General features: G+C 40.7%; 1 protein-coding gene across 1 annotated transcript in view; it reads left to right on the top strand.

Annotated features, from left to right (window-relative positions):
- Window positions 1-2,596: 2,596 nt before the first annotated feature.
- Window positions 2,597-19,184, top strand: part of LOC124594353 (rho guanine nucleotide exchange factor 12) — a 1,115,193-nt gene continuing 1,098,605 nt past the window's right edge. Inside the window, exon 1 of the mRNA XM_047132720.1 lies at window positions 2,597-2,878. Coding sequence (XP_046988676.1) covers window positions 2,847-2,878 — 32 coding nt within the window. The 5' untranslated portion in view covers window positions 2,597-2,846. The remainder of the gene's footprint in view (window positions 2,879-19,184) is intronic.

Raw genomic sequence — 19,184 nt, forward strand, 5'->3', positions numbered from 1 at the left:
AGCTCTACAATGTGGTGCATTTTTCATTGTCGTATCTACTGTGATTTTTTTTTGGGTCTTTGAAATCAGGGAGGTTTGAGTAGGACACCCTGTATTCTTTTTTACATAGGCAACTGGGTTAATACATTCACCATAATACGTATACGCCGCAGTCTGACATATGTAAGTTAGACTGTGATATCTACGCCTGATTTCTCTCGAATACACTTCCATAGATTGTACACTTGTTCTTGGTTTCTGCATGACTGGAAAGGGGGTCTACGGTATTCATTCGTATTTGCACAAATAACGAACACCCTAATTTTACCTACTTCAGCCAAAACACTTCGATTTAAAACGGTGAATAACGCAAAACAAGAAAATAATGTAACCCGAAACTATTGAAAGTGAGAATATTAGGAAGAATGTGCAGTTAATTTAAAAGTAAAAGTTATAAAGAATCCTTCGAAATCAGAGTCAGGTTTGCAAAGTTAGATATTACTGCAGGTGATACCTTTTAGCTCTTCGCTAATGTGCCCTAAAAGAGTAAAAAGTGAATCTTACCTTTCTGTAAAATAAATTCGTGCTGGTCTTTCATTTCATTTGCCGCACGCTTCCTTACGGAAGTAGCAATCGGCAGCTTATAGACAAGATAAATTCGCCGTGGACTGTAAAAATATCCTTCTACATTTGTATTCATAGTGTGTGAACTTTCTTCTAGATTTAAAACCTTCAATTGTCAAATTAGTTTTGTGTCTCGCTCTTATTGTCAAGTCGACAGCAGCAGTGAAAGCCTACATTGCATCGCTGTCATACTGCTAGAGAATTAATACAATTTATTTATTCGTTCATCCTTTGAGCATCATATAGAACAGTATTGTCAGGTACGCAATAAAGATAATGGACAAGTGCGTGTGCGAGTGGATGCGGTTTTTTTTTTTTTTTTGTTTTGTTTTTTTTTTTTTTTTTTTTTTTTTTACAGGGCCATAAAGATTTTTTCGAGAAAGGAACTTTCACGCTTATTTCTTCGATTAGTATAATTAGTATATTGGCTGGAACTTTTTAGAGGTAAAAATGACGTTTACCTTTTCGTAGATAACTTCAGGCAAATGCCGGGACAGTTCCTTCATCAAGGTCACGACCGACCACCTGTCCTATCCTTATAGGGAATCGCTTATGCAAGTCTTTCTACTCGATACCACTCCAGTGACTTGTGTGTCCCTTACCACTTCAACCAGGGAAAGAGGACCTAAAGTTTAATGTGGACTCCTCAAATCGTTGGGTTAAAAAGAAGACGCTATATCACGAGGTCCTAAGTGCATGTACATAGGTCGACTAATAGACAGACAGACAACAAATAGTACAAAAATGTTTTTATGTGATATAATCATATGTTGACATTTTTCGGATTCTTTCCCTTAACTCTACCATGAAACCTTGCTTCTTGTCAGATTTCATGGTTTTCGGTCAACGGAAGTACCCGAAAGGTCTCGAAAATGGTTCAAATGGCTCTGAGCACTATGGGACTTAACTTCTGAGGTTATCAGTCCCCTAGAACTTAGAACTACTTAAACCTAACTAACCTAAGGACATCACACACATCCATGCCGAGGCAGGATTCGAACCTGCGACTGTAGCGGTCGCGCGGCTCCAGACTGTAGCGTCTAGAACCGCTCGGCCACTCCGTCCGGCCTACAGGTCTCGATGAGTGAGTTTGCGAGTAACGAAATATGTGACATAAATGGCCGTATATTTTGACTGTATTGACTTAGAAGCTTAATTTCTTTTACTCCTCCAAGAGACCATGGACCCTATATGTAAAATAAATTTCAACTTGATACCTGTATCCATTCCTGAGAAAAAATAATCTTAAAAGTAGGGCACACAGATAGATAGACTGACGAACAACAAAGTAGGGTTTCGTTTTTAACTTCTGAAGAATGGGACCCTAAAAAAGTACGGAAAGTACGGTGTTTACAATATGCAAATGAATTAAATTTAGACAACTGTTTAGTATAATGTGTGTAGGGATGGAAGATAAACTAAACATATCTCTGTGAAATTCCTCTTTTATCATGAGTAAGAATGTTTCCAACTTATAATTGCTCACAGGAGAGCTGATTAGAATCAATGGTGACTCACAGTTTAATATTTTCCCGAAACTGAAGAATGGCGTACTTGTTCGAGAATGATAACACTTAAAAGGATATTCTGTAAAACTTTTGATATTTCATGTGGTTGTAGGACTCTTTTGTGAACAATGAGTTCGAATAATTTGTTTCAACACAGATAAGAAATGTTTTGCGAATGACGTTTCGGATTTGAGTTTCCCGCGTGGTGTCAGTCAGTACCGCAGCAGATATAGAAGGCTGTGGGTCTGCGTGATAATACACTGCAAGAAAGTAAACAGAAATGTTATATTTTATTGTCCCGTATAAACTATAGCAATACCTCCTAATGGATTTAATTACGCCAACATGAGGATACAGTATAAGAAATATTATAAAAATCTGATATAAACATACTGAGTAGTTACACAAATAAGCTTAGTCAGAGGCACTACATCGTACTGCGGAATGCTCCTCCAACGCCAGAGACCCATACTCAAGATGGCTGTCACTTGTTGGCTGTAGAGTGATGTTCTGCTGATTTCGGTGTATAGAATGTGACGTTTGTGTAGTAACGAGTATTTTTGTTAATATTTATCGGTGACGGATTGATACCAGCTGGTGTTGCGAATATTTGACAGTGTGCAGTGCTTGTACAAGGAAGTGTTAATTGTGTTTCTGTGTAACTGGAAGTTTTCGCATTGCATTTATATGTGGGTGGTTTGATGTGTGTGATGTTGAAGTGACTCGTTTGCTGCCATGGATAATCCAACGTACGGTTTCCCCGAAAGGTAATTCTTGAGCCTACATAATGTAATTTGAAAGTATAAGTTGTGATAGAGCTTTTGATACACACAGTCTTAGACATCTCTTTATTCATAGGTCGGAGCGACTTTCAATGTGACAGCGTTGTTTACATTGTTTATTTATACCATACAGTCTATAGAATACTTAATCTGTTGTAAGACGGGCGAAACAGATGCTGTCTTATCTGTTCCTTTCACGGATGGTCATCTATTCTAATAAAACTACTTCAGAAAATGTATAAATACTGTCGCGTCACTGTTTAAACCTCTAGGCTGTCCCATTTTAATTACTAAGTTTGTATTGTTACCCTCAAACACGAAATAACACATCATTTTATTTTATAACATTCGGAACTATTCCGTAAACCAAAGTTACTGTTCGGCAAGTATTTCACCTATTTCTTCGCATGACCTTTCGTTTTTTATGTTATATGAAATGCCTTTCACGAAACGAAATAGATCGGCGATCAAGCTGTCTGTCGCGGCATAAAAGTGTGCAAACTTGAGACGTTGAACTCTGAAATTTCCGTCCATTGGATTTGAGACAGTCATAGAATTTCCTGTTCGTGGTTCCTTTAGGCTTGTCTTGTTTATCAGGGCCCTTATCTCTGCCTGCATTATTTTCTGCTTTCTTGACGTGCGTGCCCTCTTACCTACTAGAAAGCAGTTCATGAGTTACAGATGCGACGATATGTTTACATCTTATCAGTGTTTAAAATATTACACTGTAGTGCAGAAGATATATGGTGATAGTCATAGGAGGACAATATAAAAATTATGGAGTGAAGGTGGGAAAGTAGACAAACAGAAATTGTCAACTGAAGAATGTTTTATCAGGTTTGTGCATCAAAGCTGCTGCAAGAAATAAGTGTAGGAGAATATATTTCGTATCTTGTCGGTTGACAAATTTCATTAGTTTCAGTACTGCAGGAGCTAAATGTGGGAACTTATGAATCGTTGACCAATGTAAAATATTTTTGTATAACATACAGGTATCCCCTACCCAGAGGAAAACATTGCACAAAAACATGTGGGTCCATATTGTTACGAATAGTATGCAGTGTTTATACTGCAATATCTTGAAGTTGAAGAGTGAAATTATTCCCTAGTGAAATATTTTGTTGCATGCTAATCCTGTTTGAAATTGAAAATAAAGAAATTAATCAAGAGAAAATTGTGTTGCCCTAGAAAGCCATGGTTATTTGATTATTTACGTTTTAGCCTACAAGTAAAGTGACCTAACTCTGTGGAAAGAACTGCCCACTTTTGTGTAGGCCCAAACTATCTTTGTCCTTGAGTTTATGTCAATGTAAGGTCAACATGTAATTTTTTCACATTGTAAACATTGTAGAAATAGGCTGACTGTTGAGGTGCCTTCATGGCACAGGCATCTGCTGAAATGTTTGAAAACATCACCAGGTGGTTGAAGGCAAACAGACTGTAATTGACTTTTGACAAGACTCAATACATAATACTGTGTATTCCTCACAGAACTCTACAAAACAGACTGTAATTGAATTTTACCAAGACTCAGTACATAATACTGTGTATTCCTCTCAGAACTCTACAAGTTATAAGAATAAGCTCCTCACACTGTGAAGTACAAGAGGTAGAAAGTGTTGAGTTTTTATGTCTACAGACAAGTCCCCACCTCAGATGGAAAACCCACTGCCTAATATTAATAAAGCACCTTGGTTCAGTTATGTTTCAGGTATGCATGAATACTGCTATAAGCAGGTTAAAAACGAAGAAATTAATTTCTAATGAGTCATGTTTTGGGAAAATTCCAGTAAAAGTGATAATATTTTCAGAACACAAAAAGTGTATTAAGAATTAAATCAGGTGTTAATTGAAGAATATCTTGCAGAGACCTCTTCAAAAAAACTGGGTATTTTGATAACTACTTCATGGTACATATATTCATTAATTTCCTTTGTCATTAGCAGCATTTCTCTTTTCACAAAATAGGCCTGCAGTGAGAAGGATGCATGTAACACCAGAAATCAACCACCTCTACAAAGATCAGAAGGGGTTAGGATTAGTACAGGAAGAGTTCAGATACATGGCATCACATGTAGTATACAACCAATCACAACACACTAAATTTTAAGTAGTGAGGTTCAAGATTCATTTAAAGAATTTTCTGTTTAGCAACTCCCCCTAATCGATATAAGAGTGTCTTCTCAAGAATTCTTAAGTTTAATGTTTTGTGGTAATGTATTATTAGAATTAGCATTGTAGTACAATAATGGGTAAAAGTTATGTATTGGAGCCCCCCCCCCCTCCTCCTTTTGCAGTTTACAATATAATGCAGATGTAAACTTTAGGCTTCACTACCAGTGAGTTTGTTACCACAAGCAGATTTTCTGCTTTCGCATTCATTAGCTTCGCCAACTCACAACCAGGTTCTGTCACCTTCCGACCTAACCTAGACTTCGGACAGTGCTACAGATCAGTCTGTCACCACAACCAAGTTTTTAGATAGGTTTCAATATGTAACTTAAAGCCCAGTAATGTTTGTCATTTATTGTTTTGCACTTAAACTAAATTAAATGTACACCCTCGACTTCCTACCCAGAGACCACTCTCTGTGTGATCCATGGAATTTGACTAATATAATTTAGCAGTTACAGATTTTTTCCAAATAATAATCAGTTTGGAAGAAGTTCAGTTAAAAAAGCTGCATAAAGACACCTATTGTTTTGTTGACTGGGGGTTGGAACTATTGCAGTTCACATCCTATTGTTTTTCCCCTCCAATTCTTTCTTTTTTCAAGCTGTCGCAGAGGCCACTTATGTTGGACAGTTGCCCAGTAGTGATGCTGAAATGTGCTTAGTCTTCAACCAGATGCAATTCCTCTCAATACAAATGTCAGTTACCTGTAGAAGTAAAGTCATGAGTGACATTATCTGTGAATGACATGAATTGTGCTCTGTTAGCTCTCCATGACCAGTGAGGCACATGTTTATACAGATGGGGAAGCTTACCTTCAATGCACACTGAGGTATTTTACCATGGATTGTTAATCTGCTGCATTGATTCAGCCTGTGCCTGTCTTGGTTCTAGCCCTTCTTGCTAGAGACTGCATGTTGGGCTGTATGAGCAGATCCCAGTACACGTGCTGTGCTAACACTACATTTTCTGCAAAATGACGTGAAAAATTTCAGCTGTGTTCACCCAGGTGTGGCACTTAATTTTTGGTGCAGTTGTTTTGCAAATGATGTGGATATGATTTTCTGTTCTGAGCATGAAGGAATTTAAGTTGAATCTGATGAGCCTAGTGCTAAGAGTGCCATGTGAGTATCGTTTATTCAGGGGCTGTAGGAATATGACAAAACTTTGAGTTAACCCACGTGCAGTCTCTTTCATTACCACAAAGAAATCATCCATGTGTTCACCCAGGTGTGGCACTTCCTTTTTGGTGCAGTTGTTTTGCAAATGATGTGTTGATTTTTCCAGTTTATATAAACATCTTTTTCCTTAACAGAGTTGGACGAAAGTTAGCATCTGTTTACAGAAGAGTTATAAGTTCGGTAATGCATTGGAGCTTCTTAATTTTTTGTGAAACAGTCTGGAGAAGAAAAGCGCACCATTCCGGCACTTGTTTATCTGTTGAATTGATACACACATTGAGCTCGCCAACACAAGTATGAGGAAGGAATGCATTCACAGCCATCTGTGAAACAAATCTGTGGTAACTGGATGTTAAGTTATAAAGAATGAATTGTAACTTGATGAAATTGTCATAATGCTGCTTGTAGGTGCTACGACCTGTGTCACAGCTATTAACAACTTTACCTACTGAAAATTCGCAAATTGTAGGAAGCTGCAGTGTGTAAATGATTAAAAAAGTATTTTTATCATCACACACTCATTAATTTGAAAACTTCTTTCAATTTGGACATTGTGTGACAAGCCTTACGTTGGCTTCCATTTGATGTCAGGAAGTAAAGATTTTGTGTCTAACAGCAGAAAAAGGTGAGAGCACTATAAGAGGTTGCTGGTCAATCAAATTTCACGTGCAGTTGCACTGCCAACCCACAGAATACAAAAAAGACCAGAATGGTATGGGATGCGAATAACAGGAGAGATGAAAAGGGTTGTGGCTCCTGATTGTGTGCAGCCAGTAGTACAGGCTTCATAGAATAAGTCATTAGAATGGGAAAATAAAAATGTTTGTAATATTTCATATGGTAACATCATGGCTGACTACATTGTGCTTTCACAACATTCCTCTGGGGCATATTTCAGAATTGTGTAATATGCTTCCTTATTATTTCGGTGATCAAATTAAACCAAAAGCATATAGGCCTATGTTAAAAAATCTGTGACAGAAATTCAAAAGTACAGGAAGCAACACATTGTAAAAAATGTTTCTAGTGCAGGAAATAGGCAGGCCAATATATTACTAAAATTTCTTTCAAGATTGATTTTTTAGCTTCCTAGAGTGAGGAAATCCTGCATCAAACTGAAGTCATTCACTTTTTAGAAATTAAGAGAGTGGTGCAGCTCATATAAAAGACTCATGTTTGTGGCCCTTTCAGTAATTAAGTATGGCTTTGGTATCCTTCAGATTTAATATGCTGTTGGCAATAGAGAGAAATATGCTATACAAATCAATGTTTTTGACCACTGATGCAGGAAACATACAGCAAATGATGTAAACAACATGGCTACTATAACGTGATATCAGTGGTGATTTTTTTTCCCCAGATTCGTATCAGTCTATCGTCACAACCAATTTTTTTGGTTTCACATTTGTTGGCTTCACCAGCTCACCATCGAACCGTCACCTTCTAACATAAACTAGATCTCTTGCAACGCTACAGATCAGTCTGTCGCCACAACCAGGTTTTATTGCTTTCACATTTATTGGCTTCACCAACTAACTACAAAACTGTGAATATACACACCAAAATGTGACACCATAGCAGCCCTTAATGTTACGCTGCTGGTCAAAGCTGAAGACTCACATTGAATATACTGCTTGACTTGCCTTTGGTTGCTGTGGTACATGTAAGCTGGTTTAGAGTGTTTGTTCTTATGTGGTGAAGTTGTCTGGTGAAACTTAGTTCTGGTGTAATGGATGTAATTAGCATCATAACAAACAGTAAAGCAGTATCTTTTGTTAACATTCCTTAGAAACTAAGTTTCATGCCACTGGCACGTGTTTACCTGTTCAAAAGAAACTGCTAGATCTATGCCATACATACATGACTGAAATAATCTTCAAAGATGTAGCGACTATTTAATGTTAGTATTTGGTAGCCTTCAGTTGCAAACTCAGAATTTTTAATGCACATTGAATTCTCCTTTAAGCTGGCTCATCTCTGCTCATTCTTCTCATAATGTAGAAAAAGTTGAGGTATTAGTGAAACACACTTCTTGTTGTCATAAGAGTTGTCATAAATTTCTTGATATGGGCAATTTGATTTAAGTTTTCTGTGGTTTCTATAACTTACCCTAAACAAATTCATGGATAGCATTCGCATAAGATCACAGTTGATGGATTTCCTGGGTGTTATGTTATTCTGCTACTTTTATGTTTGTTTTGGTATGTGGTAAGTTACGCTTCCCGCTATTAGTTTTTGTAGTCGATGTGTGTGTGTGTGTGTGTGAAAAAAATTGTGTTCTAGTTTGTTGTGAAATAGGACTAATATTTGTACCCCCCGGTTTCATTAATGAAAAGAGCCATTCGTTTTTCAATTGCAAAGTGTGGGACAATATTTTTTGTTTTGTCATAACCAGTATGATTAAAGCAGAGAAGTCTGTTTAGCTAATTTGTAATGTTGATTAGATGACATTTTTCCTTTTGAATCAACATTGTGGATTGCTGTTGGTGCATTTCACATTTGATACAGTTGGCTTGTCTGAGCAAGAGCAAGAGCTAAATAATATTTTTAAAAAAATGGTTATTGCTTGTGAAACGCTGTTTATAAGGGAAATATTTATTTTCTGTCTGTGTAGAACTTTGTATGATATTTTTGCATAGGGAGTTGCTTCATAATAGATTTAGGGACTAGTGCAGCAGGGGATACAACCCGTCGGCTTTGGACAATGACGTCACAAGTGGCCAATCGAGAAGTGATTCTTCTTAGTGTTGTAGCTCCCTTCAGTGGCTGATAAGTGTTTTTTGACTTTTTTAAAAAAAAATCTCACGAGATAGAATAAACAGATCCACTTTATTAAGCAATCAGTAAAAAAACTAAACTGAAACATAACAGCAAAAGCGAAAATGGTAAACTGCTCTCTGGCGGCTTGTGACGTCCTTGTCCAAAGCCGACGGGTTGTATCCCCTGCTGCACTAGACCCTAGATTTACATATGAATGTCTAACACCACTGTGGAATCAGCTGCTAAACTGTAGTCCAAATTAGTGCGTGAATTTTGCATTCCTAGTAATGCACTTGCTGTTCTCCTTACTTGCGAATAAAGTAATTATTGATTGTCCCTATAGACTTGAGTGAATGTGGATTTGTTTGTTAATTAACAGTGGAATTGAGTAACACATGTTACTTGACAATACTACATTGCCTCTGTTTTTAAGAAAATGCTGATAGTCTCATAACAGAAATGACTTTAGTACACGAGCAAGCCATCATTGTTCAATACCTCACTTCTTATGCCATTTATGGTGTGTGCAGAAAATTGACTGATTAATTTATTCAGAACTCATTATCATATGACCTACATTTTGCCCATTTCAGATATTACAGTGCTCTTTATGTTACTTTCCTATATTTCTCTGACACACATTTTTCTGTAAATGGCATCATGGTTACCATAATCATGTAATTATTGTAGTGACTATACATACCTCTCTCGTCTTGCATAATAAATTGATGTATTACATATAATCATTCATTCATTTGCATCACAAGCCATAAAATGTACCATTACAGAGAATAAGAGGGGAGGTCCTCTAGATCTGCCCTACACTGCATTAATTTTCTCAGGCAGATTTAACACTGACTAGAAAAGGTGTAATAGTCCTGTTCAGTTCATGCACATTTCATTCCTTGTCTACATTCAGACAGATGATGATATCGGACGTTGTGTTCCCACATGGTTTAATTCTACTTGAAATTTCTTTTAGACATATTGAGACTTTGTGTTGTTATTAGTCATAAGGCAGTCTTTCCTAGGCCTGGATACCGATTAAATTTTTCTGTATCTGTTTTTCAAGTCGAAATTCTCTAGTGCTTCACCTATCTCTCACAGATGGCCATGGATTTTACATGCAACATATTGATGCATAAGGAGGTAGTAGTTGTTATTTGTCTTTCCTGTTTACCTTGGCTGTTTAAATGGTTGTTGTTTCAGCAGTTTCTAAGTGCACCAAGAAAAGAAGCCAAGTGTGTGATGTGGCTTTAATGATATACCCCTGATAATTTATTTTTGACATTCTGTCACTGTTGCTTAATGTACTTATCCCTGTTAAACAGCATGTATTCAAAAGCTTCTGAAAATATTTATTTCATGGAATAGGCAACTCACCTAGTAATGTATTATAATAATAAATAATATATTTGATATGGACCCGATGTGAACACGAGCATAATGTGGGTGTGTGTGTGCGTTTAATTTTTTTTACTGTCTCCTCAGTATAGCGAATCAATGTTAAACTAAAAAGTGCTATGCAGTAACGAGTACAAGTTAGGATTTATATTCTTTTCTAGCTAGAGTAAGAGGAGATAGAGGAATGTTCGATCTGAGTCGTCGTCTTTGACCAGTGACACGGAAACATTTTGACAAACGCCGTAAACAATATGGCAACTGTAACATGGTTCTTTGTATTTATTTTTAACTGGCTAAGGTACAGCTCAGCGTGTCACCACAACCAGTTTGTTTTAGTATCACATTCGTTGGTTTTGGTTACTCTCAAATTATCGCCATCCAACATAACCTGTACCTCTGGCGAAGCTACAGATCAGTGTACCACCGGAATCAGCCTTCCTTTCCAAATTCGTTGGCTTTGACAACTAATAACAAAGCTGTGCATATGTGCACCGAAAAGTGATGTGTCAGCTATTAACATTAATCCACTGGCCAATCCCTACGTCTCTTATCGAACATTCCTTATGACGTTTTTTAGACTCGGTGTTGCGTTTGAAACCTGGTGCATATTACTCGGTAAGAACCAGACTACACACACCTCCTTTTGCAATGTACCATTCGACCCTTAACTAGATCTGTTGGCGGTAAACGTTAGAATATGTTCTCTGCCGTATCTCTACACATACATAGCTGCAAAAGGAGATCCAGCACTCGGTAGAGACAGCCATCGTGTTTTGCCCTGTAAATCTGTATGATAAATGCTGATTGATGTTTAGTGGGGCATGTGGATACTTAAGTTTGATCTACTTTAATAGCATATAATTTGCTTCAGGATTTCGTCGCAGCATATGTTAGCTATATTCCTGAAACGCGACTGTAATGTTTGCAGTGTTTCTCAGTGTGCTGCTAAGGGAATAGCCCACAGAAGCTCGAAAATAGCTACTTCATGCAGTGTGCAAGGAACGGCTCTATTCTCCGGCCGACGTTCGTTTGGCGATTTTTCTTGTTTCGCCAGCACGAGTGACTAAGCATTTCCACCAATGGTACGCGAAGCTTTGACGATGTCGGGACCTCGTGTTGGCGAAACGTCAGAAAAGTCTTCTGACAAACGTCTGCCGAAGAACCCGAGACAGAAACCAATAGGCATTATGTGTAGAAAAAGCATACATTGGAAAAAAATACACACGTTTGTAGATGTGATTGGTCTGTTATCGTCTTCAAAGTGCAGCAGCCATTTTCTAAGCGGTGAATATCTTTCATCGTCGTATTTATCGTTAGCGTGTAATGAGAAAAACGTTGTGTGTGTGTGTGTGTGTGTGTGTGTGTATGTGGGGGGGGGGGGGGGGGGCATGAGGGAACAAAAGAGAAACAGAAACAAAGACCTCTTTTATTTACAGATAGGCACTTTATATTACCACCGTAATCCACGTTGGACGTCGGCGAGCAACGCAACCGAACGTCTTGCAGATGGTAATAACAACGTTATAAAGCAGAGCGATTTCCAAGGAACTGAAAAACACCAAATTCGCCAGTTGTGCTTGACTCCTGAAGACTAGACCTATCTACATCTGCATGATTACTCTGCTATTCACAATTGTCTGGCAGAGGGTTCAATGAACCACCTTCAAGCTGTCTCTACCGTTCCACTCTCGAACGGCGCGCGGGAAAAACGAGCACTTAAATTTCTCTGTGCGAGCCCTGATTTATTTTATCGTGATGATCATTTCTCCCTATGTAGGTAGGTGCCAACAGAATGTTTCCGCAATCGGAGGAGAAAACTTGTGATTGAAATTTTATGAGAAGATCCCGTCGCCACGAAAAACGCCTTTGTTTTAATGATTGCAACTCCACGTATCGTGTCTGTGGTACTGTCTCCCCTGTTTCGCTATAATACAAAACGAGATGCCCTTCTTTGAACTTTTTCGATGTCATCCGTCAATCCCACCTGATGCGGATCCCACACCGCACAGCAATACTCTAGGATAGGGTGGACAAGTGTGGTGTAAGCAGTCTCTTTAGTAGATCTGTTGCACCTTCTAATTGTTCTGCCAATGACTCGCAGTCTTTGATTTGCTATACCCCCAACATTTTTAGAGTATACAGTGATGACGAAAGCAAATGTGTAAACTGTAAGAATAAGAGGTGGCAGTGACAACCTCCAGAAAACGTTGGACATAATGAACAATAAGGAAAACTCCCAATCGTAGAGGCACTGTGGTTGAGGTAGTCTGTGGTTGAGGTAGTCTGTTCGAACACGGTGGTGGATGGAATGTTCACTGTTAATATTTGGCCGGTAGGGCGAGACATGAAGTTCTTGCTGACCAGACTTTGCACCAATCCCCCGGATTAAATTTTAACACTCCTTACGGAGTGAGGGTATGTGACACTGTTGAATGTGATCCGTCTGTCGTGTGGGAACGTTAAGCTCGAGTGTCTCCTCCGTGGTATCTGAGACTAGTAGGTAATGTGCTTGCACGGCTTTTACGCTCTCTTTTTTTCTTCACCCAAAACAACTCTGAACCCTACTACACGCACACATCACAGTCATACAAGCAAACGACGCTTTATAATAGGTCGGAGAGAAGGCAGCTGCCAACTACCTCCAGTGTGACTTTCACGGGGACGATAAAACGGAAACCCCCCCCCCCCCGACCATGACTTTTCAATGTTCGCAAACTTCCTCTAATAGTTCAGCACTTGATGCATCAAACAGCGTCATTAGAGATAAAATTTATGTAGAGGAAGAACTTTTGCAAAAGGTGAAATATCCGTTCTTTATGGTTCACATTTTCTCTTTCATATTTGTGTTTTGTTGAAATTTATCACAGACTTCAAGATGAGCGCAGCATACACACTGCCGTCGTTAGGTTATGGATAGGTCGTCAGTGATGCCCCGTGTGGATTACACTCTCTTCTGGTACTAGCAGATATTTAAAGGGTTGTAAGAGATTTGCTTCAGCCCAAAATATTTTCAGTTGGGAGTGCTGCACACCTTCGATGAATATAAAAAAACTGTATCACGAGAACCAGACTGATTGGAGACCAGGCAGTGTGTTCCCGTAACAGCAAAGCTCGCAGCACCTGAATACGAGGGATGGATCGTCGTCGAAAATTTTGCATAAAATGTAAACGCGCAAGAACACCCGGAAGTGCATCATTAATTAGTCACGCCAAGAAAATCTGAGAGATAACAAATACATAATTACTGCGTTAGCCTACAATATGTGTCACTAATGCATGCATTCATTAACTTACACCGTTTTCTGTTAGTAAGTGCACGAATTGATAGTCCTTTGCATTTTTCAGCATATTCTGTCATCAAAGGCGTAACATAAATTGTATAAGTGGCAAATGCTGCAACTGATAATAATTGCAAACTTGACACCAATGAATCTTCGTGTGGGCTGAAGTGCTATCGGTGACCTGAAGACGGTCGCTGGACCGAAACTGATAAATACACATTATTGCAGCAGCCTTTGGTGCCGATCTTTAAATGGGATCAATTCGTCATCAGAGAACTCTTATCAGTATGCTCTCCGACCACTGTGACTATTCAGTAACAGGTGCGCGAACTTGATTTGCATCAACAAAATTTTTCCTGTAACATCTTCTCATACTGACAAATGCATCGTGCTGTCTCGTTGTCTAGTGTGAAGTATTTAGAGAAGGCGCACAGCGCCATGGGCTAACGGAGAGAGGGCTTGAGCTGAGGTGACTTGATGTATTGAAGGTGGTGTTTTGAGAGATAGTAGTATGTACCAAAGCAAGAAAAATATGTTCAGTAAACATGGGCTGTAAAATGCATAGCTTAAGAGCTATGAGTTCTTATTCAGTAGAAGATATGTGTTCCGCAATAGCGAAGATGAACAGGTGCTCACAGCCCTTCAGGTGCGCATGTTTAGGGCCCTTGTTTACTGGACATATTTGTCTTGCTTTTGGTCAATACTACCATCTCTTAAAATGTGGAATACTTTTTTAACACCACGTATATCGTAGTGTTCTGACGACAGCGTGTAAATTTGAGAAATGATCGTCAGCGGCGTATACTCTCGAGTACTTAGCTACAGTGAAATATAAAGGTGGAAGATTTCATTATGGTCCCATTTCTCATAAAGCGGATTGAATATCTTGTAAATCAAAGCGGCAGTGTTGTGGACAAGTATACAAGAGCATTCTGAGCGCTTTCCTACTGTCTGCAATAGCAGAATGTTTATCGGACTAAGTAAGACAGTATGACGAACCGGGACGCGAATCCGAGTAGTTGCCTTTCACAGTTTATGCGCTACCAACTGAGACTACTGATATGAGTAAGCGTCGATAAATGTGCTATCTACCAGAATATCAGTATCGGAAGTATCGATTGGTGTCAAAGGAAACGATTACTTTACGCAGTTAATCAGCACTGTCTGTGTGGTATACAGAAAACACGTGCAGTTGTAAAATACACTCCTGGAAATGGAAAAAAGAACACATTGACACCGGTGTGTCAGACCCACCATACTTGCTCCGGACACTGCGAGAGGGCTGTACAAGCAATGATCACACGCACGGCACAGCGGACACACCTGGAACCGCGGTGTTGGCCGTCGAATGGCGGTAGCTGCGCAGCATTTGTGCACCGCCGCCGTCAGTGTCAGCCAGTTTGCCGTGGCATACGGAGCTCCATCGCAGTCTTTAACACTGGTAGCATGCCGCGACAGCGTGGACGCGAACCGTATGTGCAGTTGACGGACTTTGAGCGAGGGCGTATAGTGGGCATGCGGGAGGCCGGGCGGACGTACCGCCGAATTGCTCAACACGTGGGGCGTGAGGTCTCCACAGTACATCGATGTTGTCGCCAGTGGTCGGCGGAAGGTGCACGTGCCCGTCGACCTGGGACCGGACCGCAGCGACGCACGGATGCACGCCAAGACCGTAGGATCCTACGTAGTGCCGTAGGGGACCGCACCGCCACTTCCCAGCAAATTAGGGACACTGTTGCTCCTGGGGTATCGGCGAGGACCATTCGCAACCGTCTCCATGAAGCTGGGCTACGGTCCCGCACACCGTTAGGCCGTCTTCCGCTCACGCCCCAACATCGTGCAGCCCGCCTCCAGTGGTGTCGCGACAGGCGTGAATGGAGGGACGAATGGAGACATGTCGTCTTCAGCGATGAGAGTCGCTTCTGCCTTGGTGCCAATGATGGTCGTATGCGTGTTTGGCGCCATGCAGGTGAGCGCCACAATCAGGACTGCATACGACCGAGGCACACAGGGCCAACACCCGGCATCATGGTGTGGGGAGCGATCTCCTACACTGGCCGTACACCACTGGTGATCGTCGAGGGGACACTGAATAGTGCACGGTACATCCAAACCGTCATCGAACCCATCGTTCTACCATTCCTAGACCGGCAAGGGAACTTGCTGTTCCAACAGGACAATGCACGTCCGCATGTATCCCGTGCCACCCAACGTGCTCTAGAAGGTGTAAGTCAACTAACCTGGCCAGCAAGATCTCCGGATCTGTCCCCCATTGAGCATGTTTGGGACTGGATGAAGCGTCGTCTCACGCGGTCTGCACGTCCAGCACGAACGCTGGTCCAACTGAGGCGCCAGGTGGAAATGGCATGGCAAGCCGTTCCACAGGACTACATCCAGCATCTCTACGATCGTCTCCATGGGAGAATAGCAGCCTGCATTGCTGCGAAAGGTGGATATACACTGTACTAGTGCCGACATTGTGCATGCTCTGTTGCCTGTGTCTATGTGCTTGTGGTTCTGTCAGTGTGATCATGTGATGTATCTGACCCCAGGAATGTGTCAATAAAGTTTCCCCTTCCTGGGACAATGAATTCACGGTGTTCTTATTTCAATTTCCAGGAGTGTATATATCAGCTTTCCGCAAGGTACACCAGTAATAATAAGTATTAGCTAGAATAGACGAGAATACCTTCTTAAATAAACAGTGCATATAAGCTGAAGAGAATAACAGAAGCCGGCCGAAGTGGCCGTGCGGTTAAAGGCGCTGCAGTCTGGAACCGCAAGACCGCTACTGTCGCAGGTTCGAATCCTGCCTCGGGCATGGATGTTTGTGATGTCCTTAGGTTAGTTAGGTTTAACTAGTTCTAAGTTCTAGGGGACTAATGACCTCAGCAGTTGAGTCCCATAGTGCTCAGAGCCATTTGAACCATTTTTGAATAACAGAATAGGGAAGACAAGGAATCTTAACAAGAAAATCAGAGAAATCAAAGTAAAATTCCAGGCGAAAATTTGATTGATAAAAGATAGAAATGGTACAGCTCTAACATTAAGGAAAGACGGGGAGAATATGTAGAAGTTATATAGAAGAAAGAACCGCATAGTGATGATAATGAACTTAGGTAAATTTAAAGTCAGAGAGAGATATTTCGGAGTTTGAAGTCAAATGGACCCTAGAATATATTGTTAGAAACAGGGCCAATGGACATAATAGAAATGCAGAAGAATTGTTCAAAGTAGTTGGAAAGAAAACAGTGAAAGTGTTGATTTCAATGTCAGAAAATATGGCGAATCCACCAGTGGCCAAAAAACTGGAAAAGCTCAGTCAGTATTCATCCCGATTTCAAAGAAGGGAAATTCTAAAAGATGCTCAAATTATCGAACAATCGCTTTTATCCCACATCCTGGAAAAGTTATCCTTAAAATCTTTCCAAATAGACTTTTACAGTACATAGACTGAGAACTACCGACAGAACAAACTGAAGTTCGTGAAGGAAAAGGGACCAGAGATACCATTACCGATATCCGATGGATTACACAGAAGTCAAAAAAATTCCAGAAAGATGTATGTCTCTGTTCATTGATTATGCTAAAGCATTTCATTGTGCCGACCACAATAAATTACGGAAAATACTAAAAAATATGGGAGTACCAGATCACCTCATTTTCCTCATACGGAATTGATACTTCAAGAAGCCTTGACGAGAGCAGTATTTATCGCAACTAAATGGGTCAAGATTCAGAAAGTGGTACAGCAAGGCTGCGTATTGTCACCTTATTTATTCGATACTTATGCAGAGCAGATCATGAGGAATGCCGGATTCTATGAAGAAACCGGAATTAAAATAGCTGTGGTGAATATAAATAACCTTAGACATGCAGTTCGTACCACACTGATGTCAGACGGAACGAGGTGGCGCAGTGATTAGCACGCTAGACTCGCATCGGGACGACGACGGTTCAAACGCGCGTCCGGCCATCCTGATTTAGCTTGTCCGCGATTTCCCTAAATCTCTTCAGGCACGTGCCGGAATGGTTCCTTTGAAAGGGGACGGCCGACTTCCTTCCCCATCCATCCCTAACCCAATGGGACCGATGACCACTTTGTTTGGTCCCATATTCCCAACCAACTAACGAACCAATTGATGGCAGAGGGTGAAGTTAGACTCTCGATGAAGGTGAAAGAAGAAAGTGCAGATGCTGGTCTAATGCAGAATGTCAAGGAAATTAAAATTACCCCAACTATACCTATCACTTCGTGACATACAGAAAGCGAAACAATGGAGGTAGTTTCTGTGTTCACTTATCTCAGCTCCCAGATTTTTGCTGATGGTGACTGCGGCCGCGAAACCAAGAGACGCTGGTTACTTGGCACGAAGGCAATGTGCAACCCTGACAATGTTTTAAGGAGTAGAGACAGAACTTGAGCAACAGAGTAGGCGCTATCGTCTTTCCAGTTGTGATGTGAGGACGTGAAAACTGGATCGCAAGAGGGGATAAACGGCACAGAATGGACTCCTCTGAATTGCGGGTTTAGAGGAAACTCATTTGAGCTCCATAGACGGAAAAGAACGAATAGGCCAGTATTATAGCAACTAAAAGGAGATTTCTCTTGGTCTTATACTGAAACAAAAGTTGACCTACTTTGGGCACATCATGAGAAGCCATGATTCACTGGAAAAGACCTTAAGTTGGGCGAGATCGAAGGCACAAGAAGAGAGCGGAAAAGGATGAGAAGGATCGGTGGCATCACAGTACTTCTACATCTACATTTATACTCCGCAAGCCACCCAACGGTGTGTGGCGGAGGGCACTTTACGTGCCACTGTCATTACCTCCCTTTCCTGTTCCAGTCGCGTTTGGTTCGCGGGAAGAACGACTGTCTGAAAGCCTCCGTGCGCGCTCTAATCTCTCTAATTTTACATTCGTGATCTCCTCGGGAGGTATAAGTCGGGGGAAGCAATATATTCGATACCTCATCCAGAAACGCACCCTTTAGAAACCTGGCGAGCAAGCTACACCGCGATGCAGAGCGCCTCTCTTGCAGAGTCTGCCACTTGAGTTTATTAAACATCTCCGTAACGCTATCACGGTTACCAAATAACCCTGTGACGAAACGCGCCGCTCTTCTTTGGATCTTCTCTATCTCCTCCGTCAAACCGATCTGGTACGGATCCCATACTGATGAGCAATACTCAAGTATAGGTCGAACGAGTGTTTTGTAAGCCACCTCCTTTGTTGATGGACTACATTTTCTAAGCACTCTCCTAATGAATCTCAACCTGGTACCCGCCTTACCAACAATTAATTTTATATGATCATTCCACTTCAAATCGTTCCGCACGCATACTCCCAGATATTTTACAGAAGTAACTGCTACCAGTGTTTGTTCCGCTATCATATAATCATACAATAAAGGATCCTTCTTTCTATGTATTCGCAATACATTACATTTGTCTATGTTAAGGGTCAGTTGCCACTTCCTGCACCAAGTGC

This window comes from Schistocerca americana, chromosome 2, assembly GCF_021461395.2.
Source record: "Schistocerca americana isolate TAMUIC-IGC-003095 chromosome 2, iqSchAmer2.1, whole genome shotgun sequence".
NCBI classification, from domain to species: domain Eukaryota; kingdom Metazoa; phylum Arthropoda; class Insecta; order Orthoptera; family Acrididae; genus Schistocerca; species Schistocerca americana.